Source organism: Mirounga angustirostris, unplaced genomic scaffold (genome assembly GCF_029215605.1).
Source record: "Mirounga angustirostris isolate CCGP_5_RB_7025 unplaced genomic scaffold, mMirAng1.0.hap1 SCAF_6, whole genome shotgun sequence".
NCBI lineage: Eukaryota > Metazoa > Chordata > Mammalia > Carnivora > Phocidae > Mirounga > Mirounga angustirostris.
Window position 1 is genome coordinate 99,529,722 of NW_026991714.1, and position 23,734 is coordinate 99,553,455.

General features: G+C 55.7%; 1 protein-coding gene across 1 annotated transcript in view; it reads left to right on the top strand.

The window, feature by feature from the left end:
* The first annotated feature begins 7,114 nt into the window (after nt 1-7,114).
* The window catches only part of COL13A1 (collagen type XIII alpha 1 chain), a 79,115-nt gene continuing 62,495 nt past the window's right edge, over nt 7,115-23,734 (top strand). The window contains exons 1-7 of the mRNA XM_064594743.1: nt 7,115-7,135; nt 9,925-9,960; nt 12,499-12,525; nt 14,862-14,912; nt 21,329-21,364; nt 22,197-22,223; nt 23,290-23,316. Of these exons, the coding sequence (XP_064450813.1) occupies nt 9,946-9,960; nt 12,499-12,525; nt 14,862-14,912; nt 21,329-21,364; nt 22,197-22,223; nt 23,290-23,316 (183 nt within the window). The 5' untranslated portion in view covers nt 7,115-7,135; nt 9,925-9,945. The remainder of the gene's footprint in view (nt 7,136-9,924; nt 9,961-12,498; nt 12,526-14,861; nt 14,913-21,328; nt 21,365-22,196; nt 22,224-23,289; nt 23,317-23,734) is intronic.

Sequence of the window (23,734 nt, forward strand, 5' to 3'; positions counted from 1 at the left end):
CTTTCCCTTCTTAAGGTACAGAATCAAGTAACAAACGGGGGCTCTCCCCATTCCTAAAGTCTGGGTGGGGGAGTGGGGGCCTGGAAGAGATTGACACAGCCAGATGCCCTTGCATAACAAGGATCCTATAACCGAGAGATGGAAGGATCTAGAGAGAGGAGCCAGAGGCTGAAAAGCTGGGCAGGCAGGCGAGGGAGAGGTGTGGAGAGGGGACAGATCTGTGAGCAGTTTGGGGGTAAGCGTGGAGAGAGACACTGTAGTGAAGGGTCTGGGGACAGTAGCTCAGATTTTCTGTGCCTCAGTGTCTTCATCTGCAAAGTGGGGATAATAGAACTGTCCCCCAAATGGGAAACACTTAGAATCATGCCGGGCACCTAGTAAGGACCATGGAGGTGATGTGCAGTGACGATGGTGGTGAGGATGATATAAAAACCCTTGAAATCTTCAATAGAATTTCTGTTCTGTCCACTCTGGGGTGGACCCAACAAACAGCTCTCTTGTGCTATGCGCCAGAGCCCCGGGTCGGGGGCCCAGCCGCATCCAGCACACACACACGGCAGGGGCGCCTAACAGCAGGCTGGGCCATCGCCGAAGCAAGGCCCTGTCGCCAGAGATTCCTCTAGAGCCTGCGGCACTGGCAGCTGGGGCCCTGTCAGGCCCGGAAGGTGCAGGGCATCTGCTCTCCATGTGGCTAAACCATCCGAAACTTGCCATGGACTGAACTTTGTCACCAGCCTGCTTCTCATGAGGACACTTCCCTCCGGCAAGCTGCACTCAAGGGATATTTTCAGATTCTGGGTGACATCGCCCTGCCTCACCGCCTAATAGGTCCCAGATGCTCCCTGCCTCATGCCATCTCCCTCCCTCCGGCTGTTCTGCAAACGGAGCCGGCCTGCCCCGGCCCTCCCCACCCAGGCACTACTCCTCTTGACTTATTATTACTTTCCAATTTTAGTATATGTGTTGCCGCAGTGAGCACTTGACTTACTATTTTCTTAATTTAAAACATTTTGTTCCTCCTTAACGTGACGGCTTGACAGGGGCCAGCATGAAAGAGGCTGTTTCCTCCTGGCTGGACAGAGAAGCAGGCAGATGAAGGCAGGGAGAAGGAAGCTGGCTCGGGGAATGCGCGGGGGCCAGGGGAAACATAAGGAGTCTTTCTTGGCCGAGCATAAAACAAGCGGAGTAGCAGCTGTGTTAACGTGGCCAGGTCACCAGGGGCCCGGCAGACGCACCAGGCCCAGCTGGGAATCCCACGGGCCCAGGGGGTGTCATGACTCACGTTGGGCATAAATGCCTTCAGTTCAGCATCCTGCAGCGGCTCCCTCTTCTGCACCGTCGCTCTGCATCCACCCTCCTGCCCCCTTCCTGGAACGTGGGGTTTGTGATTCTTGGCTGTCATGGGCAATGAGAGGGGGCTAATGCTGAGGCATCTGGGGGGCTGGGGGGGGCAGGGTAGACAGAAGTAGAAGAGAAGAGGGGCGTCTGGGTGGCTCAGTTGTTAAGCGTCTTCCTTCGGCTCAGGTCATGATCCCAGGGTCCTGGGATCAAGCCCCACGTAGGGGTCCCTGCTCAACAGGGAGCCTGCTTCTCCCTCCCCCACTCCCCCTGCTTGTGCTCCCTCTCTCGCTCGCTGTCTCTTTCTCTCTCTGTGTCAATTAAATAAATAAATAAAGTCTTAAAAAAAAAAAAAGGAAGTAGAAGAGAAAAAAAGAGAGAGGCGTGGAGGGAGGGGACCCCTGGGCACAGGAGGGCGGGGAGACGAAGGGAGTGGGCAGCAGACCCAGGAGGGTAGAAACGCCTGACTCACAGCTAAACAGAAACCAGGACAGGCCAGATAGACATCAGGTGGGGAACCTAGTGAAGCATGTCATTCGTCCCAGCTGCTTCCTGCTTGTTTTCCGTGCTACTTCGTGGAAGCGTGGAGAGGACAGCGAGCAAGCTAGTAACCATCATCTCTTGAGGTTCTGTCACACCGTTGATGTTCTGCAATGTCGCCTCGGTGCCCACGGCCCTGCGTTCTGCAAAGCAACCGCGTCCCCAGGTTGGGGCGGGACCCCGAGGAGCCCATTTTACGGGGCGGGAAGTTAGGGCCCCAGCTGGGCTGCGCCTGGGGCCCAGACATCTAGATTTCTCATCCAATAATGAAAATATGGAGATGAAATAAAGGGGGAGAGATTATTTTGGTGAAAGTGGGCCAGGAAAATACAAACGTCGAAGACCAGATGGAAAGCCCTCAGCCGAAGGATTTTCGGACGCTGCTTCTGAGGCAGGTCTGCTTCTCCTTCCAGCCGTGACACTGACCCTGGCATTTTCTCTGTCTCTTTCAGGACCTCCTGTAAGTAACACCAGCCGCAGCCGGGGCTAGCACATCTGAAAGGCCTCGCTCCCTGCTGGTAACCGGGCCCTGGGAGGGGGGACTGACAGCTGGGCTCGCCGTCTTCCAGGGGAGCCCCTGTACTCTCCGCACAACTCTGCGGGGTCCCTCCAGAATGCTGACACGGGGAAGGAGGCCTCCATTTCGCTTTCCAACCACCTCTGCACCTCTCCAGGGCAAGACAATGGCCGCCCCTGGGGCACAGCGGGTCCCAATTTCAATCTGAAAAGCTGGCTTGCCCCATTGTTAGGCCCAGCTCCTTTGTCCCCAGAGGAAGCAACTGGACTCAAAGAAGCTCCAGGTATAAGAAAGAAGAAAGATAATCTCTACTCAGTTCTGGTCCTGAAAGGTCTCTTGGCCTTTCAGGAGACAGGTCAGCATGTGGCTCTGCGTGGACGGCTCCCCGGGACCTGCTGTCCACCCTGCTGTGTGGGCGGCTCCATTCCGGCCCACTTAAGTGATCAGCAGGTGGTCGTTGCTGGTGGTGCTGGTGCTGGTGGTATTTTGATGTGAGAGATCAGTTTCAGTGGGCTAGACAGTGTGAGACAACAGATGACCGCAGGTCTGGCTCCTTCCCCTGGCGTCGCCCTAAGGCCCAGGGCGGGGCCGGGAGCCCAATCGCTTCCAAAGAACCTGAGAAGAGCCCAAGGAGACTGTCTCCCTGAAGTAATGAATCCGGAGAATAGGAGCACATCTTCTTTCAGGACAGCATTTGATACCCCAAAAAAAGGCCCAGAGGTTGTTGGCAGGTTGGGCGGGTTGGGGGGGGCGGGGAGAAGCTGGGGATTGGCGTTGAAAGGGCGGAGCCCCCACACCAGATCTTTGTCAAGGTTCCTGAGATCAGCGCTATCCCTGGCCTTGCTCAGAGCCGCCATTGCATGGTCGGTCCTCTCTCCGTCTGCCCTTCGGGAGCAGCCGGCCCAATTTGCAGTCAGACCATTATTTACTATCCTGTCTGGTCCTGAAAAGGCACATTGAGCTCGTGCCGCCCATCCTGCCCAGCTCTCCGACCGCCGCTTACAGAGGGAGGAAAACCGTGTCAGTCCCCAAAAGCAGGGGGATGATTTATCATGGCAGGTTTTAGATGTCAGATCTCAATTCCTGTCATCAATCTTCCAAAATAAACTCCACCATAGGAAACTTCAACAGACCACCTGCTGGAAATGGGCTGCTTTTCAAAACCCTTCTTTCTTGACAAAGCCAAAAAGAGTCCTCACTTCCCCCACTCCTGGGAGCTCCCCCCCGCCAGACACCCGGCCCATCCCCCCGCCACCCCCAGGCTGCGAGGCCAAGCCGCCAGTGTCAGCTCGGGATGAAGCCTCACCTGCCAGCCTCACTCCCCAGATGGTTCCCAGCCAGAGATGGTGCTGCTGCCCCTGGGGGTTATGCAGTAGGGATGGATATGGGTCTCCCTCAGTCCCTGCCCGCCTGGCCACCACCTGAGCCAGGAGTAAGGGGCAGGAGCCCAAGTAGTTTCCCGACCCGGCCTCTGTGCGTGGCCTGCACCTTCACCCTTCCCTGGCTGAAACCACAAAGAGGAAATGGGAAGCTGGCCAGGGTGGGAGTCACCTCCTAGCCCTGTTCTATCTGCTTCCTGCAAAGGAAGAATGCTGTTGAGGGAGGCAAGGGATAGAGAGATGGCGGCTGGTGGCAGTGCCTGTTGCCACCCTGAGTGTCTCTTAGGAGCCCCTCCAGTTGGAAGACCCAGGTTCCCAAGGGCATAGGATGGCCACTGCCTAGAGAACACAACCAAGCAGGATGGATTTAAGTAGCAGCAGGAAACATTTAGATGGTAGAAAAATTGTGGACACCACCACCCCACCCCTCGTGCCCATGGCAGACATTGCTAATCAATCAGGAGGTTTCTTAACAGAACGCTTTACTCAGTCGCTACCAATCCACCTGAGTTTGCACATTGGAGCTGACACCTGCGGGCCACGCCTGCTGTAGATTTCAGAGAACTTCGTAATGGAAACTGTGAAGCTGAAACAGAAGGCGGAGGGAGGTAGGGAGGCCTCTTTCTTCGGAGGAATACAGGGAAGTACATGATGTCCAGCTGCCACCCTGGCTGAAGGTGATCCTTGCTGAAATCCTAGCTAGCACTTACTGTTAGGCACTGTTGTGTTTGCATACAAGCATGGACTGTGGAGCCAGCCTGCCTGCATCCGAATCCTGACTCTGCCACTTCTAGCTATGTCAGCTTGGGCAAGGTGCTTTACCTCTTTGGGCCTCGGTTTCCTCATCTGTAAAATGGGGTTAGTAATAGTGTCTGCCTCTTCCAGGAGTTGTGAGGAATATATATGTAATGGTATGTGTGTATGCATGTATGTATATATGCATATACATATGTATATATGCATATACATATATATACACACATATATACACACACAGTGTGTGTTAGAATATATTCCCAGTTAGAATATATTAACTCATTTAAATCCTAGAGGATCCACAAAGATTCTGGTAAGCCTTTCATTTTAAAGAGGAAATGATTATTCTGTGGTTTTTATTAATTTGTTTATTTCATCTATTTCTACCCACCTTATTCTAAAAAAAAACATTTTGGGGTGATTTATAAACGAGATATGGAAACGATGGAGGAGGGTGGAGAGCCGAGGCAGAAGGATCCAGAGCTAATGACATGACAACCTCTTATGCAAGATGAGCCACTGACTGGGCTCCAAGCTTCCTGGTGGCCAGAGCAAAGAGGAAAGCAGAGTTGTTCAAGTCAGGCTGCAGGAAGGTAGGAGCACCCCTGGCGCTTGACTGAAACACAGCTCTTCCTGGTACTGAGACCCAAAGGAAGTCCCTCCCGTGTGCAGATGAGGTAGGATGAGTAGGTGGTGGGTACACAGGAGTGGTAGTAATCTGTCCCTTCTGTCCCTATTTGGGGTAGACCCACTGTGTGGGGTTGGAAACCCTCAGCAGACCTGTTCCCGTCCCTGGGATGTGAAGGAGGTGGCTGCCCCATGTCTTGCCCACTCCCTGGTGGCATCAGGACCAAGCAACATAGAAGTGACAGGAAGAGGGTACTGGCTCAGTGCGAAAACTCTGGATTAAGGAGGCTATTTGGTGCCTGAGCTGTCTTTGTGGGGGCCTGGGAAAGGAGGCTGAGTTCCCAGGTTCTGAGCATCCGCCCTCAGGTTCCTTGGTCCACAAATAGGAATGAAGGACTGACCATGAGCTCAGCACTCCGCAAGGCACTGGAAACATTCATGAACAGAACAGAAAAATCCCTGACCCCGGGAGCTTACCTTTTAGTGCCATGGGGGCAAAATCAAGCAGAGTGAAGAGATGGGGACGCGTCCTGTTCCCATGAGAACCATTACCCAGCATTCCCCAAGGACTCCCTGACCTTGATTCTCTGTGGGTGAGTCACTGCACCACTGCCTCCGGGGTGTCCTCAGGAACAAGGCCCAGAGGGGGGATGACTTATGCCTGGTGCTGCCCGGGTTTGCCTGAGCAGCCCTGCAGCAGATGGGCTTGTGTTCCAGTGAGCACCCCGAGACCCTGGTCCTGCCTCGGCTTCACAGGAAGAGCAGGACATCTGGAAGGAGAGAAAACACATCTGTAGCAACGTCTCTGCAGGGAGAAACCGAGGCCCGCTCCACACACCTCCTGCCAGTGCTCTTTTCCAATAACTGTAATAGGTAGCATTTATTTAGCACTTGCTGTATGCCAGCCCCTGTGCTTCGCATACATTATCTCCTGTGATCCTAAGAGATAGCTGTCATTGTTCTCCCATTTACAAGATGAGGAAACTGAGATACAGGGAGGCCAAGCAGCTCATTAAGGTGCCAACTCGGGAGTGACAGAGCCGGGATTTGAGCACAGGCAGGCTGACTCCAGAGCCCGTGCTTATAACTAAATCCTTCCTACTGTCTCTGTCACCACCTCTCCTGGACCCCGTGCCCCAGCCCTGCCAGCGCTGCATCTCAGCTCCAGAAGCTCTTTCCAGGTGTTTCCTCCCCTTTACAAGGTGCTCCATGATGCCCCCAAGGCACCATTTGTGCTGTTTCTCAGCCACCCTCTTGTAGCAGATCCATCTGGAAGCTGAGCGCCAGAACTAGAAAGACATGATTTTCTTAGGATTTGCTTGGTTTCGGAGCCACCCGCTCTGCATGTTGCTCGGATGGTAATTATTAGCCCTGATACACATTTTGTTGAAGGTCTTCCTCTTTCCAGTGGGATTTCCGATCCATTACATGGAGCCTTTAGTCTGTGCCCCGGATTGTGCTAGGCAGGAGTAGGAGGGTAATGGGGACAGGGCTGAAAGACCATGCTGTGGTCAGTGAAGACAGGCTCCTGGAGCAACACAGGGCCGGAAAAGAGTGGTAGAATATCGCACTGACTGAGACAGAAAGACTCAAAGAGAGGAGGTGTTGGTGAGACCCACAGCCCTGATGATCCTTGAGTCATGAGGGGCAGAGACATGGGAGGGAACATTCTTGTCTTTCTTTTCCTTGCATCTTCCCTGGGCCTGACATGGAGGAGACCCCCACTAACTGCTTTTCTAAATGAATGAATGAATGAATGAATGAATGAATGAATGCTAAAACTGAAAGGAAGCTTAGTGATCAAGGTCCTGCCTTCAGTTTGTTCATACAATAACAGAGGCTTCTAGAGAACAGTGGCTTCAGGCCACGCGGCTGGTTGGGCAGAGTGTGGGACGCTCGGGTATTAACACCGTGACCTTCGTAAACCTCACGCTTTCCCTCTTTATTTCAGGGTCCCGCTGGAAGACCCGGCCACCCAGTAAGTAGCTTTCATTTCATCCTTCCTTTCTATCTCCCTCAGCTGCTCTCCTCGCGCCAAGGGCTGGCTAGGTTGGGTGGCTGCTTTCCTTCAGGTGTGTCTGGGTGCAAGGCCTCTCTCCAGCACCTCTAACCTACAGCCGAGGGTGAAGCTCCTGGGGAGCCCTCCTGGGGCCCCAGGCAGGCAGATGACAGCATGCAGGCCCTTCCAAGGCTGGACCTGACCTCTAGACTGAAGGCCCTCTAATGGGGGTCTGGAAGGGTGGCAGCCTAACTGGCTATCCTCTTGCATACCAGCTTAGCTTAAGACCACTGTCCCTCCTTTGTCCTGTGACCTCCGGTAAAAGGAGATGCAAAAACTTTGTTTTCCCCCCCAGTTACCATTTCTGAATGCCGGAGAGGCTGAGCCAAGTAACCATGGGGACTTTGGATTAAAAGTAGAAGTAATACCACTAGCCATCTCTTATTGAGACCCTACTACAGGCCAGGCACTATGCTCATCACTCTTCATATATTTGATTTGTTCAACAACTCAGTGAAATGGCTGTTATCATACCCATTTTATAGATGAGGAAACTGAGACTCAAGAGAGCAAAATACCTTGTCCAATTGTCCAAGCTTCAGTGGAGCCCTGTGGGGGCCATGTTGTCACACACATTTCATACCTCTGTTTCCTATGGTCCATGCTTGACATTTGAGAACAGTCTGTAAAGTCTTCAGAGACATGGCTCTGTGGGATGTAGCCTGGGGCATAGATGCATTGAGTGCTAGATGACGGAGGGCCCAGGAATAGCCGGGGAGTCGGGTGAGATGTGGTAGCCAACTAGAGGGCCAAGGTGGGGTGTGGAGGGTGAGCCGGGGCTGGCCCCGGGCTGCCCTCCCTGCACCGAGGACCACATCCATTGGATTCCAGACCCTTCTGTGCATCCTGGTTACTCTTCTTTTAGACATGAATTACACTGTAACGTCTTGACTAATCTAGCAGCTTCTAGAATTCAAGCCCAGCAGTGATTTTCTTAATGAAATGCATGTGGGAGGGTGTTTAGCCTTGGAACTGGAAACTCTCCCAGTAAGTACCGAGCCCCAGAGCAAAGGAGGATGGGTGAATCAGTCCCATGAAATCCAAGGAGGGGAAAAATCAGATGACTGGGGAGAACGTGGGCAGACTTTGTTTTTTTCTGACAACGTCCACCTTTAAAAAGCATTTGGGGGCAATTCACAGAGCAGGGGCTGCTACACAGAGTTCCTAGTCTCTGGCCCTTCCATGCCTGTCCCTAACCTGAGCATTTTATGGCCAGGACTGCAAAGAACATTAGTTTTAAAAAAGAAACGAAGAGAAACCAAAATACACAGCCTGCAATATCATTCAGAAGCCCAGGAGTGAGCGGGCCATGGGGGTGTCTCAGCCCGCGTGCGGCAGGCCTGGTGTCCTCAGCAGGAAGGGCGGACCGCTGGCCCCCAGGTCCTCGCCCCCCTCGTGCTTCCACGTGGGGGAACCTGGGAGGGACCCGCACAAAGAATTGCTGCAGCCAGCCCCTTGTGAAATGCAAAACTCTGAAGCACAAACATGCTGTACAATTCACTTGCCCACAGCCGTGCTGGGCTCCCTACCTGTAGACCCCGAATACGCGACATGCTCCAGGTGCCAAGCGCTGGGAGAAGGCTTTCCCGGGGCATCATTTACTGCATCCTCCCAGCAGCCCCTTGAGAGAGACACGGGTGCTGAGGGAGGCACGGAAACAGATCCAGGCTTATCACCAATGCTGCTAACCCGGCACTCTTTTGCAAAGGGTGAGCCGTTTCCTAGAGACACCACTGACCCGTGTGTGTAAGAAGACCCTAATTGCAGAGCACTTGCTGTCCTCGGGTGCATCCAGATACATCTTGAGATGCTAATTGTCCCTCAAGGCTTGTTGCCTCAGTGGGGTCAGCAGACACAGAATTGCCCCAGAAATGCCCACACCCTTCAGGGGAACCCACAAACCCAGCTCTCTCCTGCCCAGGAAGCCAGGACAAACACTGTCTGATTTTTGGCCCCCATTGCTTTCCGTCCTTCTAGATTCCTAGTGTACCCCAGGCCCCACCCCAGATTTTATGATGTCTGCACACGTATTATTGCAAAAAAATATTTTCTACCAAAAAGGAGAGGAACAAAACTTACTAAGCAGATTTCCAGAGTAAGAAGATGTAACTCCTGGCTACGAAACAAAGTGGATCCTTCTGAGCGGCTGAAACTCGTAATGCGGCCGTATCTACGTGGCTCACTGTCCTTCCTGTTGGTGCCGGGGGTGGCCGAGAGGAGGGCAGGGAGAGCACTCTGTCGTAGCCTTCTTGGATGGAGAGCCTGGGGAGGAGTCGGGGGACGTGGGCACTGCGCCTCAGCTCTGGCACAGATAGACCATTCACCTGGCACATGGGGCCACCACTCTCTGGGCTCTGTGCCTTGGAGTTGAGCGGGACGAAGATATGGCACATCCTGGGTGAAGCCGAAGCTAGACTGTGATAGCAGAAGTCTAAGAGAGGAAGGGCCTTGGATGCTTTGTGAAACGCATAGGGAAACTGAGGCTCAGGCTGGGGACCAGACTCCTAGTTTAGTGCACTTTCCACAGCACCGCGCTGAGAGCAGATCGTGGCAGGGGTGGCTGCTTGCCTAACAGTCCTTGGGGGCTGAGTGGGCATCATCCCAACCGCCCATGCAAAGCAGGTCTTGGGTGCATAGCTAGCCCATGGGGTCCTTCCTACGCTGGCCTGGCTCCAGCCACATCTAATTGTTTCTGCCTCCTTCATCAGGGGGACAAAGGTGCCATTGGGATGCCTGGACGTGTGGTGAGTTGGCGCATTTGTACTTGCTTGGGTGGCTGTTGCTTGCTTCTTCATGCCGCCCTGTCCTCGAAACCATGGCAACCTCCCCAGCCCCAAGGAGGGGGTCAGATGTCTCTCTTCCTCCACCCAAGTCGGCTTCAGAGAGGGACTAGAGAGAAGAAAGGAGGAAGTTTTATTCCAATCCTTCAGATCTTACAGTAGGACTCTACTCTCCATACAGCTGCCATGGCAAAGGAAAAATCCAAGAAATGGCACTGATAAAGCTCTTTGTCGATCCCCCACCGAGGGACAGGATGAGGCCCAAGCCCCTCATGACATCAGGAGGACTCCCACCCACTCCACCGCCCCCCCCCCCACCTCCCAAGGCTAGCAGCTCTTCTTCAGACTTCCAGCTGCTTTGCCACCACTCCCCAGCAAGAGCAGCAACAGATGGTGACAAATGCAGCCTCAAGATGCCCATGGAAGCTGCAGCGGAGCCGGCTTCCAGAGGCGCCTTCCCTAGGCAGAGACTAGAAGCTGGTGGGGGACAGGGCTGACTCCCAGGCAGTGCCTCCAAATCCTCACCATGAGGCTAGGAGTTAGACACTGAATGTTTCCTGCTGAAAACTCAGGATGAAGAAAGGGAAACAGGAATGTTCCGCAGGGAGGGGATAGCTCAGAAATGGGAGGGCCGGCACTAGATCTTGGGGTCCCAGATCCAGGCTGGTCCCGGGTGCCTGCTAGCCTCCAAGGGGCTAGAAAGGGCAGCTCAGGTACTGGGGCAGCCCAAGGGGGTGATGGCCACACGCCGGCCTCACCAGCACCAAGTGAGTCTAGGACATGCCCAAGCTACTCTCCCCATCTACCCTCGACTCCCCTACAGCTATCAGCCTCGACCTCCCTCTGGCTCCCCAGGGCCCCCCAGCTCCCCCACGCCATCCTTCTATGCCACTCACATGCCTTGCCTCTTGACCTCACCTCCTCACGGGTTGGCCTCAGGCCTGGGTATGGCATTCTTGCGGGAGCTTGCTTGCCTGGTGTGAGCCTGGTGCTCAGAGAGGCCTCCGAATCACAGTTAACACCCGAGAGCGCTCACTCTGCGCTGGGCATTGTGCTGAGAGCCTCACTCACATTAGCTCATTGGGTCCCAAGAGCTGCCGGAGGTAGGCACAATTTCTACCCATTGCTCAGATGAGAAAACTGAGGCTCAGATGTTAAGTGTCTTTCCCGAGGTCCTGCCTGACCCTGTCCCTCTGCCTTAGTTCTCTCACTCCAAACCCTGAGTCCCCCAGGCTGTCACTGGTCCTTTTGTGTGTGCAGCAGGGAGAATAGAGCCAGCCAGCCTTTCTCAGGGGCTCACCGTGCATGGGCCTGAAGCAGGCACGTTCTCCATCAGAGCTTTCCAGGAACCCGTCCTATTGATGAGCTTGTTGAGACTCAGTTTGCCTGGGATTGGGGGGTGGAGCTGGGGCTTGCACCCAAGCTGACTGTCAGACGCCGAGATCCTGGCTCCTAACAGGTGGGCGTCAGGACTCTATACCCTGAGTGCCGCTGCCTGCCCTCCCCCTCCTGCCCTCCTTCTTGGGCCCTTGTGGATGTGTGCGCCCAAGAAGTGTCCATCTGAGCCGAGTTCTGACCCTCAGCGGTGGGGGCAGGAGGGAAGGCCACAGGAAGCCCCCTATTTCTGTTTTCCAGCCACTTGGGGGTTTTCATGCTGCTTGTGCTATTTTCAATGTGACAATGGACCCATTTGGCTGCCCAGTAGGAGTCCTGGCCCCAGCCACCTGATAAGGACGAGGGTGGCCGGGGGGTGTGAAATGCCTGAGTTGCCCCTGTGGTTCTCACTGGAGCTGGTACCCCTGGCTTCAGTGGATTAGGGTAGATCGGAGCTGTCTCTCTGCGCATTGCTGTGGTTACAGGGGCCCTTGGTGACTGCCCAGTTTCCTCTGCATCCCAGACCCATCCTCCATCCCCCCAGATGTCTGTCCTACTGTCTGTCCTCCCGTATTCCTCTAGTCTCTCTCCCGACATCTTGCCTGGCCAGGCCTGACGGCTCCCAGCGTGTGTAGCTTGGCAAAACTTTGTGCTTGGTGCTCAGTTGGACCTTCAAACTAACTAAACTCCACTTCACAACACAGTCCTTGGACAAGTCTCCCTCATGCTCCCTCCCCACCAACCACCACCACCTCAGGTGACCCAGTGAGCTGGGGACATGGCTTCTCATGGCTTCTCAGGCAGATTTGCTGCCCTGGATGGGTTTCTCTCTCTCTCTCTCACACACACACACATCTTGCCTCTGTTTCTCTCGGTTATCTAGAATGGCTGACTGGGGCCGGGCCCCGGGGGTAAATCTGTAGCCAACCCTGCACTGTGCTTGTTGGAGGAGGGACACCTGTCATGTGTCAACATCTATGTTTTGTTTTGTTTCTTACTTCACAGCGATTTCTTTTGTTTGGTCTTTGTGCCTTTAACACAGATTCTCACGTGTGTGCCTCTCTCTTATCCTTTCTTTTTTCTCTCCCCCTCTCTCCTCCCCACCCTGTGTTGCATGTGGCTGCCCAGGGAGTAAAGGGCCAACCAGGCGAGAAGGTGAGTCCTCACTTTGCCCTCCACCTTTCTGCCCCAGTCTCTTCCCCTTGGATTCTCGGGGTGCTTCCAGAGGCCCCCATCTCAGCCCTTCCCCCAGCACACAGGCCCCAGCACTCTGCCTTCGCAGGCTCTCCAGGCCCAGTGTCCAGGCCCCTGACTCCTGGCTAAGGGCCCAGCCTCCCTGCTGCATGGGTCTCCCCACACACCCAGGCTGCCTGTGGCCTCGCCGTCCCCCTTCCCCGAGCCGAGGGGAGCACCATCGCTGTTTGGGGCAGCTGGTTCTAGTCCCTCCCCAGCCTACTGCTGGTGCCCTCAGACATAGAAATTCTCTTCGTGCTGCCCCAGAGAGACTCCCAGGGGCCTAGAGTGAAGCCCCCTCGGAAGCCAGAAGCCCAAGAGACCATTCTGGAGCGTTAGCCCTGGTGGATCCTGAGGAATCAGAGAGCAACACATCTAACCAGTTCCCTTTACAGAGAAGGAAACTGAGGCCCAGAGCGGGGGTGTGGCTTGCTGAAGATCCCACGCCAATAATGACGAGCGGGGGCGAGAAGCCAGACCTCCCGATGCCCAGCTTAGTACTTCCTTGCCTGTACATGGCAGTGCGTGTTTCTCGAGTCTCTCCGTCTCCAAAATAATGACAATGGCAGCAGAACACTCGCAGCTGCAATGTCCTAAGCACAAACCGCCAGGTGCCGCGGTGTTTGGCCTCTGTTCTCCCAACTAACACTGACATAGCCCTTCCAGGGAGGCTTCAATATTCTTATTTACATGAGAGCACAGAGAGGCAGCTTCACAGACCCAAGGTCACACAGCAGCAAGTGATAGAGCTGGAGAGGAGCCCCACCCTCACGGCGTCCCCTCCTAGAGCTCCACGCTGCCCAGGAGAAAGATGAAGGACACGATCGGTGCCTGAGGACAATTGCAAACACTTGCTAGCCCCTTCATGCACCGGGCATTCTTTTCAGCACTTTACAACATTATCTCACGAAACGTTCACACCCATCCTATGAGATAGGTAAGGAAACTGAGGCAGAAGGAAGTTAAGTGGCCCAAGGTGACACAGCTGGGAAGGAGCAGAGCTGGGCTTCAAACCCAAGGGCTCTGGCTGGCTCCTAGCCATTGCACTACCCTGCCTCGTGTGGTCATTACCGCTGCCGTGGTGTAAACAGTTACAAATCTGAGATCACTGCTCACCTGGGCGTGAGGCATGACAGTCACAAATACATTTAGGGCCTTTGCTTGGAAGGGTAGCCGAGCAGCCCTCAGCACCCGGTTCACAGAGGGCGGATGTGGGCTGGGAGAGGTTCTGTGACTTGCCTGGCAGAGCAAGACCTGGGAGGGAGGCCTGGGAGCCCCCCTGGTGGGAAGCAGCAGTCAGCCCTCCGCACATCAGGGCACCGTCTAGATCCTTCTGCCCGGGCATCATCTCTGACCCCCATCTGTGTCCCTGACACCTTCATCTTTCTGTCGCCCTCCCTGCCCCCAGCACCCACACGCGTGTGCATGCGCACGCGCGCACACACACACACACGGGTGTAGATATCTGGGCAGCCCGGCCACCCTTGGATGGCACTTGGAGCTCCCAGCTCAGCAGCAGCCGCCATCCTCTCAGGACTGAGAATTCTGGCCCGACTTCACCCCTCTGTGTCACTCTCACATCAGGCCTAGGAGGTCCGAGGCAGCCCCGTCTGCAGGCTCAGGGCCGTGGGGCCCACACGGCGAGCATGGGTCTTGTCCCCACCCCTGTTCCGAGCAACTCCATCCACGGAGCAGCTGGGCTCACCTGCTGCGGGGGCGTGCGCCACATGGGCATCTGGGGGGCTGGGGCGGGGACGAAGGCCTCAGGGGCTCTGAGGCTAGGGTGGGGCTGGGGCAGATTGGAGGGCACCGAGCAGGGCCTAGAGGAGGCCTCTGCGGCCTGAGCGGCGTGGCTGTGTGCCTTCCCCTCCCTGAGCTGCCCTTGCTTATCCCTGCACTGAATCCCTTCTTCCCTCTTCTGCCTGGGGTCCCACCCCCCTCTGTCCCTGGTCCCACATCTTATGCTACCGCTCACCTCTCTTCCGTCTTCCTTCCTCCGGCCTCCCGCTGCCCTTCTCACTCCCTCCCGGATGCTCCCTGTGCCCCCTTGTCTCCTCTCCTGTGATCCCCCACCTCCCTCCACACTGCCCTCCACTCCCCCCCGCCCCCTCTGTTCTCCCGGCCTCTGGCTGGGCAACCCCCCACCCACTCCCCTTCCCCACCTGCCGTCTCCCTTCTTTACCTCCTCCTTTGCCCACCCCTCCCCCCTCCTGTCCCTGCCCCTGTCCCTCTCCCTCTCCTCTCTCTCTTTCCCACAGGGGGCCCCAGGAGATTCCGGCATGTCCATCATCGGCCCCCGTGGCCCCCCTGTAAGTGGTTTTTGCTCTTCTTCAGGGTGCGGGGGCTGGGCTAGCTAATGGCAAGGGTTTGGGTGGAGGGGAGCGAGTCCTGGCTGTGCCTCTGGGCCTGGCGGCCACCACCTATAATGTAGTCAACCAGGGCAGGCCTGCCTAAATATACCGAAATTATAGCTTCTCGGGAGGGTTCATGAGACCACCCTTTGGCCAGGAAGCCAGCAGCTGCAAGGTGGCCCTGCTGTTTACAGGCAGGGAGAAAGTACTCGCCCCTCCCCAGATGGGCTGCTCCAGCTTTCCAGGGGACAAGCCTTGTTTCCAGAAGCCCCTGGAGCAGGTACCCAGCATCCAGATCTGCTGCCCCAAGCACACGCTCCTGGTCTCGGCAGAGGCCTGACCCACCATTCGTCCTCAAAGGCCTCGTTCTTGGTGCCTCTACCCAGTGGCCCGGGGCTCGGAGAAATCAGAAGCTTCCCCTCCGATATGTTTCCTTAGGGACCAAAAGGGGACCTGGGTGACAATGTGGGAAGATACTGTGACTATGGGAAGGAGAGCCCAAACCACGGGGCATCAGGACAATCACCAAATGTCAGGGTAGAAAGGACCTCAGCGATGGTCTAGCACAGCCCCCTCAGAAGGGGAAACTGAGGTCCAGCAAGGGGCCAGGGGCCCACACATAGAGGCTGGGACAGGATTAGAACCCAGCACCCTTGGCACCAAGAGCTTCCCCCATAAATCAGGCCACCATCTCCATGCTCTACTGTGCACTTTTCCTGTCCTGCCTGCACAGTGAGAGGGAGAGGAAAGCAGAGGGCTAGCCTCAGACTCCCAGAGGCTAGCCCAGTGGAGGTGTGGAGTCCAGCCTGCCCATTCCCCTGCCTTCACCAGAGGGAGCCAGTGCAAGCGGGAACATCTCCTACCCATAGTCTAGGGAGCGGGCTCAGAGAGCCGATCGCTAAATCCCATCCACAGGAGGGGCTGTGCCGTTCAGGGCTGCTTGGAGGTGGGGGACGGGTCAGGGTGGGGAGCCAAAGGGCAGAGCTGGGGAGCAGGGCTGGCAGACTGGTCGGGGGCCGAGGCTGGAGGCAGGGTTGAAAGGGTCCCGGGCTGCAGAGTCCTGGCCTCCTGGGCAAGATTCCCTCTGGCTCTGACCCCAGCGATGATGTTATGGATTGACGCATGGCACTGAAGTTTGGGCAGGCAGCGTCCTAAGACCGCTACACACTGTAACTCACCTAATCCTCACAAGAAGCCCACCGGGAGGTACTATTAGCCCCTCCATTTCATGGGTGAGAAAAGCCGGGCACAGAGAGGCCGAGTGACTTGCCCAGGATCATTCACTCGACTGTGGCCACGTGGGGATTCAGGTGCTCAGCCCGGGCCGCATGGCTCAGAGTCTACACTCTGCACCCCACTGCTCAACAGACCGCCAGGCCGCGGGGTTACTGGCATCCGGGCCTCTGGGCTCATGTGGCCACTGCTCCGATGGGCCGTTAGCTTCATGAGAGGAACCGCCATGTGCATGTCCTGAGCCCAGCCGCTCCTGGCAAGGTCACCGAGAAAGGTCACCGAGAAAGCCAGTCCCCAGATTCTAACAGCCAGGACCAAGCCAGGACGGGCCTGTTGGGTGGACAGAAGAGTAACAGAATACAGGCCCTACCCCTTGGCCACCACCTCGGCCTGCCTCCCAGTCTGACCAGAGACCCCATTGTGTCGATCACGGCGGTCCTCCAATACCCTTTTGGCAGTACCGTGCGAATGAGCTACCTAAAAGTTGTTGAAAAGGCCCCCTTTTGGGGGACACGCTCGGGGGATGGGGTCTGCCTCAGCTCCCCTGGCTTCTGGCTCAGTGTGCATCATGAGGAACCGTACCTCCTGCATGGGGTTTGACTCCAATGGCAAAAAGTACTTTCTATCCAGGTAATAGTGATAAATTCCATCCCCTGGGCACCTATCCTGTCCTAGGGCCTATGCTGAGAGCCCACCTATGCCCAGGCCTCTATCGGTCCTCCCAACAAAGCTGTGGGGCAGGCCCGCCAGGCCACCTCCCAGAGAAGGAGACTGAGAGTTTCATAACTCACCTGAGGCCACTCAGCAGGTCAGTGCTAGAGCTTGGGCTGGTCCAGCTTCACCTCATTCCAAAGCCAACATTCTCGCCGCAATTCTGCCCTCCCTGTTTCAAGCTCTACCCTTTAAAAGGGCTATTTACCTTCAGGAGAAGAAACAGTTCTCCGTGTGGGTGCAGCCTTGGTGGTAGGAGAAGGATTATGGTACCAGGAGGCTTAACGAAGCCCAGCCTACTTCTACTTTGGACTGTGGGGGTGACCATCACCCCAGTGACTGGGGCCTCCCCCGCTGAGTCCTCACTAGAGACCACTAGAGACCAGGGCAACCACCTCAACTCCTCCCAGGAAGCCACGCAGAGCTGGTGAGCGCAGGGAGCAGGGGAAGACAAAGGGGGTGGGGTGTTTGTCATTAAGGGGGAGAGGCCAAGTGGGCAAGCCTTCTGTGGCCGAGGATTATGGGGAATGATATACGGAGGAGGCACCTGCCTTGGGGTGTGGGCAGACAGAGAAGGCTTCCAAGAAGGAGGGGTAACTAAACTGTGATCAAAGAAGAGCAGAGGTTCCCAGGTTGTGAGGCTGGGGAGGAGCCCCCGCCGTAAGACAGGTTCTTATGAACTACTGGAGAAACAGGGAAAGTGCGCTGCGTAGCAAAGCCAGGCCGAGGCTAGTGAGGTGAGCAAGGGCCCAGTCGAGAAGGACCTGGACAGGGTCTTCAGGAGTCGGGACTCTATCCTGAGGGCAGTGGAGAGCCTTGGTGTGTGTTCAGCTGAGGATGGACATGCTCAGATTTGCAGTTTAAAAAGATCTATCCCTCCCTGCCCTGGCATGGAGCGCGTTTAGAAGCGGCTACAGGTGGGGGACTGGCTGGTAGGCGCTTGCAGTAATCAAGGGCTGGACTGGTGGGACCTTTGGAGGTGGAATTGACCAATTTACTGATGATAAAAGTGGGGATTGAGAAAGAAAGAGGAGTTCAAGATGACTCCACCTTTCTGACTTGAGTAACCAAGTAGATGGTGGTACCCTTCTCCAAATAGGGGAGCGGATTTTGCCGGGGAAGATGAGTTTAACCAGAACATGATGAACTTGAGATGTCCTTATAATGTCCAAAGGGAGATGTTTGGCCCCCCATTTGCTGCTGGAAGTCAGAGTTGGAGTTGGCTCACCCGGCTCACGAGAGCAGATCATGCACACCCCCTCCCAACTCTGTGTTCAGTGACATCACGTTGGTAGCTTAAAATCAGCTGTGGTGGGAGGTTTATTTACACCACAGAGATTAGCAGATCCTATACAAAGCAGGGCTCTTCTCTCCCACTCTCTATCACCTTAGCCAACGATTACACACTGCCCAACACGGGGGTCTTGTTTGAAAGATAGTCAGCACTGACTTGGAGTGGGAGGCAGGCTCTGGGCAGATATGGGACTGACCCTCATTCAGGGGTCAGAGAGAAGGGAAGGGAGAGTTAGCCTTCTGTCTGTCTATGTGGCTTTACCCCACACGAATTACAGGTAGGAGTAGACATCAGGGTCCACTTCCAAAAAGCAGGGATCTACTTGGCTCCCTTTCCACCCTGGCCTTGAATTAAGGGAAGAGATTTGGGAGAGCAATGTAAAGCTTATCCCCCTTGTTCTTACATGGAAGGACATAGTATTAATGCATTATTAATCTATGAATAAATCTATAATCCATAATTTTAATATGATCCCAATCCCAGTGAATTTCTTATGGGGTTGGAGTCCAACAGAATAATATTCATTTCATTTGGAAGAAAAAAGTAAGCTTTCATAAGGATGTCAGGAAATTTCTGAAAAATAGAGTAAGGGGAGTAGGGGAGGACAGGACTGGTTGTTCTACTCGATATCCAATGTATTATAAAAACAGAGCAGTTAAATAGGACAGAATGGGAAGGCCAGAAATAAAGCCAAACGCATCTGGGAAGTTAGTCCGCGGTAAAGGTTTCATTTCACAGTAGGAAGAGGAAAATAGATTGTTTAAGAGATGATGCTGAGACAGGGGACAAGCCATTTACCAAAAGGTAAAACCAAAAAAAAAAAAAAAAGGTGAATCTGTACCTCACTTGTTATATCAGAATAAATACCAAATGGATAAAATACTTAGATGTAAAACATGAAACCATAAAATACGAGGACAAAGCGTGAGCAGACATTTATGAAGTCCTCACTGGGAGGTCCCCTGGAAACATGGCATAAAACCCAGGAGCCATAGAAGAAGATTGATAAGTGTGTCCACCTGAATGCAAAACTTCCATCGGGCAGGAAATACAGCATGAAAAAAACAAATGCCAAATTGGAAGGACTATTGGCGATGCACGTGACCCTCAAAGAGTTACCGACCTTGACAAAGAGCTGTCCTCGGGCCAATGGGAAACAAACAAGCGAGGGGAAATTTTTGGTAAGGAACACAAACAGGCAGTTCACGAGTAAATGACCGGCCAATAAACACTGCAAGAGAGGTCCAACTTCAGGTTATAACTGAAGAGACGTAATTAAAATCCAGTTCCAGGCCTCCCCGAGTGCCTTACCCAGCCCAGCATCTCCAGGAAGTAGAGTCCCAGTTTCCATTTGGTCAGTGACAACATTCTTCCCAAAATCCCGAAAAAGCCTTGGTTAGCCCCGGATTTGGCTCTGAGTTGGGGAGATGCATCCTGCTCCCGGGCAGGCTCTGTAATTAGCAAACCATGTGCTTATCCCTACCGTGTAAACATTATCCTGAGCAGGACATGAAGATGTTTCTTGGAATCCTCCCCTCCTGACCTTTGTCCTCGGGCCTCTCAGCATTCGGAGTAGTTGAAAGTTTACACTGCGAGGTTCCAGAGGCCACATCGCAGGGTTTCCGGGTTTTCTCCTTAGTGCTATTCTTAGCATCACTTACCCTTGAAAGAGAGTAAGTGAGCCCGGGGCTCTCCGACATTTGAGTGGCATGTCCTCCCTCCTGCCCTTGGGCTGCCTGCCACAAACCCATCCTGACCCCGTAGGACACTGCAGGTCTGTCCCCACTTGACTGACGCTCCCACCCTGATGGCAGGGTCCCCGTCCCACTCAGCCGTGTCCCCCGAGCAGAGGCCTCTGGGCACTCCTGTCCGTGGCTTCCAGGAAGACCCAAGCAGCCTGGTTCCCACTTCACAGCAGATGGATGTGGAGAAATCTCCCTCCCGCCGGGGTCTGATTCGGAAACTGCCACTTGGCAGGGCCCATCGTCCATGGCTCCGAAGGCTTTATTCTGGCGCTCCTTGGTTCGGTTCAATCCAGCAAATATTGATGGATTAGTGGCAGCCACCATTTCAGCAGGCTTCACGAGTACAATCGGATGTGATTCAGTGACCCTGTGAGGTTACGCTCTTGTCCCCATGCTATAGGACCGAGGAAAGGGAAGCCTAAGGACTTAGTCACCCAGCTGAGGCTGCTGGAGGAAGGACTATAGCTCAGCCTGCCAGACTTGGAGGCCCAAGCTTGAGAGGACACTGTGGCCGCCTCAGTCAAAGGGAGACTCCTAGCTGAGGGCTGACAGTGGGAAAGATGGGGTATGTCTGGGGAAAGCAGGGGAACCGTATGCCTGAGCGAGGAGTAGGGGAGATGGGGCAGGAGCAGGGCTAGTGAGACCGGGTCGGCTGTGAATGACACGTGAGAAGAAGGGACCACTGGCTTTGACCTCCCGCTCAGCCCTCCCCAGCCCTGGGTCTGCTCAGCCCCACGCTGCTTCTGACCTCAGCACATCTCTGTTGTCCTGAGTCTGGACCGGAGGCCACCGGGCTGTGACCGGCGGCTTCTAGTCTCCAGCCCAAACACCGACCCGAGTGGCCCTCTGCACCTGCAAGAGAATGGGCGTGAATGGGCACAAAGATTGGGGGACCCAGAGATTGCCCAACTGGGGGCGGGACCTGCTGGGCCAGGGCAAGAGAAAAATGAGAGATCTGACCCGTGTGGCCTGAAAACACACCTTCTGAAGGTCAGCTTCTGCTATGCAAGCCATCCTCATGTAAGTAGCCCTGGGCAACGACTGTATAAATAAAAAGGACTCAGAAGATCGCAGCCGGGAGTTCAGGGTACACCAGGCCGGTCCCCACTGTCCGTGCCCTCCAGCCACCTGCTCATATGTCGGGGTTCAGGGCATGGAGGACCCGAAAAGGGCTGGGCCCCTCCTTTTCCCCAGGCCCCGGAGGAGGCTTCCTCTGGTGTTCTTTCCATCTTTCTCCAGCCTCCCCGCTAGCCAGCTCACCACGGGGAGTATCTCCCCCGGAGGACCCCAGAGGAGTGGGAGGGAACCCACAGACCCTCTGAGAGCAAAGGGGACTCGGTCTAGCTTCATCCCCTCCTCACCCATCCTCACTCCTCTCCTGCTCTTTCCAGGGTCAGCCAGGCACTCGAGGTTTCCCTGGATTTCCGGTAAGTAGGGAGGGCCCAGATGAGCCATGTCCCCAGTGACCCCTGGGCCTGGCTGGGTTAAACTTCATGTGGGGCCAGCCCTCAAGCTCCTCTTGACCTTCCAACTCTGGTCAGTAAGGACCCTTTCCTGCAGCCTCTCCCAGAGAGCCACTCAGGAGAGTAGCTGACACTCAGCCCAGAGTGCAAGACAGGACAGGGACAGTCATAGGGAAATGAAGGGACAGCAGGACAGGGACAGGCGGGGGAAGTCACAGGCTGGGTTAACCTCAGCGGGACACTGGAAGGTGGGACAGATGATGCACCTCAGGGAAGCAACCTCCGACCTGGTCTGGAGAGGAGACCCGCCTGCAGGAGGCGGTCAGGTGACCATCTGGATGCCCGGTGACCCCTGCCCGAGGGGTCGAGGACAGGTTCTAAGAGGAGGGCAGGAAAGCAACTAGCTCTCCTTTTCCCCGGGCCTTGGTGCTAGCCCGCCCCAGGCTTCCTAGCAACACCAGGTTCACTTTCCACTCGGGGTAAGGAGGAGGAGGTAGGTCTGTGATCGCCATGGTGACTGTCATCCCTCAGGCTGTCCCTCGTGCCGGGTGCTGGCCAGGTGGCATTTCGTTCACTCCTCACAAAGACCCCTCGTGGAAGACTCTATTATCCCCATGGTAGGATAGGAAACAGGCTTAAGCTTACCCATGGTCATACAACCAGTAAGTGGTCAAGCAGACACTTGAACTCCAACTTGGAGTCCAGAACCTGTGCGCCCTTAAACCCCGCCCCGGGCCGCCTCTTTGGCAGGAGACCTGTGCTGTTTGTCTTGACGCGGGGCCTCTTTCCCTTTCAGGGTCCCATTGGGCTCGATGGCAAACCGGTGAGTGGACCCTCTCGGGCTGTGAGCTCCTCTCCCTCGCTTGATCCAGGTCACTAACCCTGGGTCCTCAGTCCTTCTGCAAGACCCTTACTCAGTGGGAGAAACTCCAGAGAGAATGGATGTTCCTGGGGCGGGAAATCGTTGCCAATGTGAGGTGGAGAGGGGCCATTGGAATGAGCTGCCCCAGCCCCCAGTGGGCCTCCCCTGGGCACAAGTCCACGGCCGCCAAGCTGGGTTCTCGGCGTCTGGAGCAAGAACTACCCCTAGAAGCTGGTGTTTCTGAGGCGCCCTTCGAAGGGGCTGCGGTAGGGGGTGAGGCGGGGAGGCAGCTGGGAGGGAAGACGGGTGGAGAGCTCAAGCCGCTGACTTGAAGTGGAGCGTGGGCACTGGTCCACACCTGCTCCCCAGCACCACCAGGCAGCTGCCTGCGCCACCCTGTCTCCTCGGGTCTCCCGCCCTGGTGGACCCCCCACACACCCATGTCCAGATGGAGTCTGTGTCCCCATCTGTAGCTCCTCTGTCTGTCCATTTTAATCCTTTGGGCTTGGGTCCCAGACCCAAATATTCATGGCGGAAGGGAGACCCCACCCCACTCCTCGGACGGAGTGAGCCGGGGGAGAGCTGGACCCCTCTGATGTCCTCAGAGATGACAAGGGAAGGCAACAAGTGCCAAGCCCAGCCCCACACACTCGTCTCGCCCCGGAGCCCAGCACGCCGCTGTGAGGGCCTGGCCACCCACCTGGTCAGTTCCCCACTGCAGGCCAGAGCTGAGCACAGCGAGGTGTTTGGTGGTCTTTCCCACTCAGCCCCCAGGACCCGGCGTGCCTCCAAGCTGCCCTGGGTGTGTGCATGGGGCAGGGGCTCTTGAGGGGTTGCCAGCTGCTAAGTAAGACCCAGCAAAGGGGGAGGGGCGGGTGACCACGCCTGAGCCAGCAGGTCCAGGACGGGGAGCAAGAGGACAGGTGAGGAGGAAAGACGTGTGCAAAATGAGCAGTGGGTGATGGAGGGGGCAGGGCGGGGGTTTCAGGGTGCAGTGTACCCGGCACTCACACTCTTCTCCTTCCAGGGCCACCCCGGACCCAAAGGGAAGATGGTAAGACCCCAGCTTTCCTGCCTTCCCTTGAGGGGTGGGGGGTCAGCCTGGTTGCAGCCAAGTGCCGCCCTGCAAAGGGGGCCCACAGGGACCGTCAAGTGGCTGCCCCCACGGTCACTCCCCAGCTGTATACAACGAAACCCCTAGGTCCTCACATCAACGCAGGGGGGAGAGGTGGGCAGGGGGCTTCTCCACCTGAAAAATGAGGAAAAGGAGGTCCGGAGAGGCAGGTGCTCCCAAACTGCCATGCCTTTGCCTCAGGGCTGAATGTAAACTCGGGGGTGGGGGGGTGGGGGGAGGAGCCCATCTAGCTCTTTTTCTGCAACCGGATTTCCTAGTGCTGGCCCTGCGGGGGGCTGCCCCAGGACTCCAAGTACTCCTGTCCCAGCTGGGCACAAAGCCGACTTGGAGAGTCAGA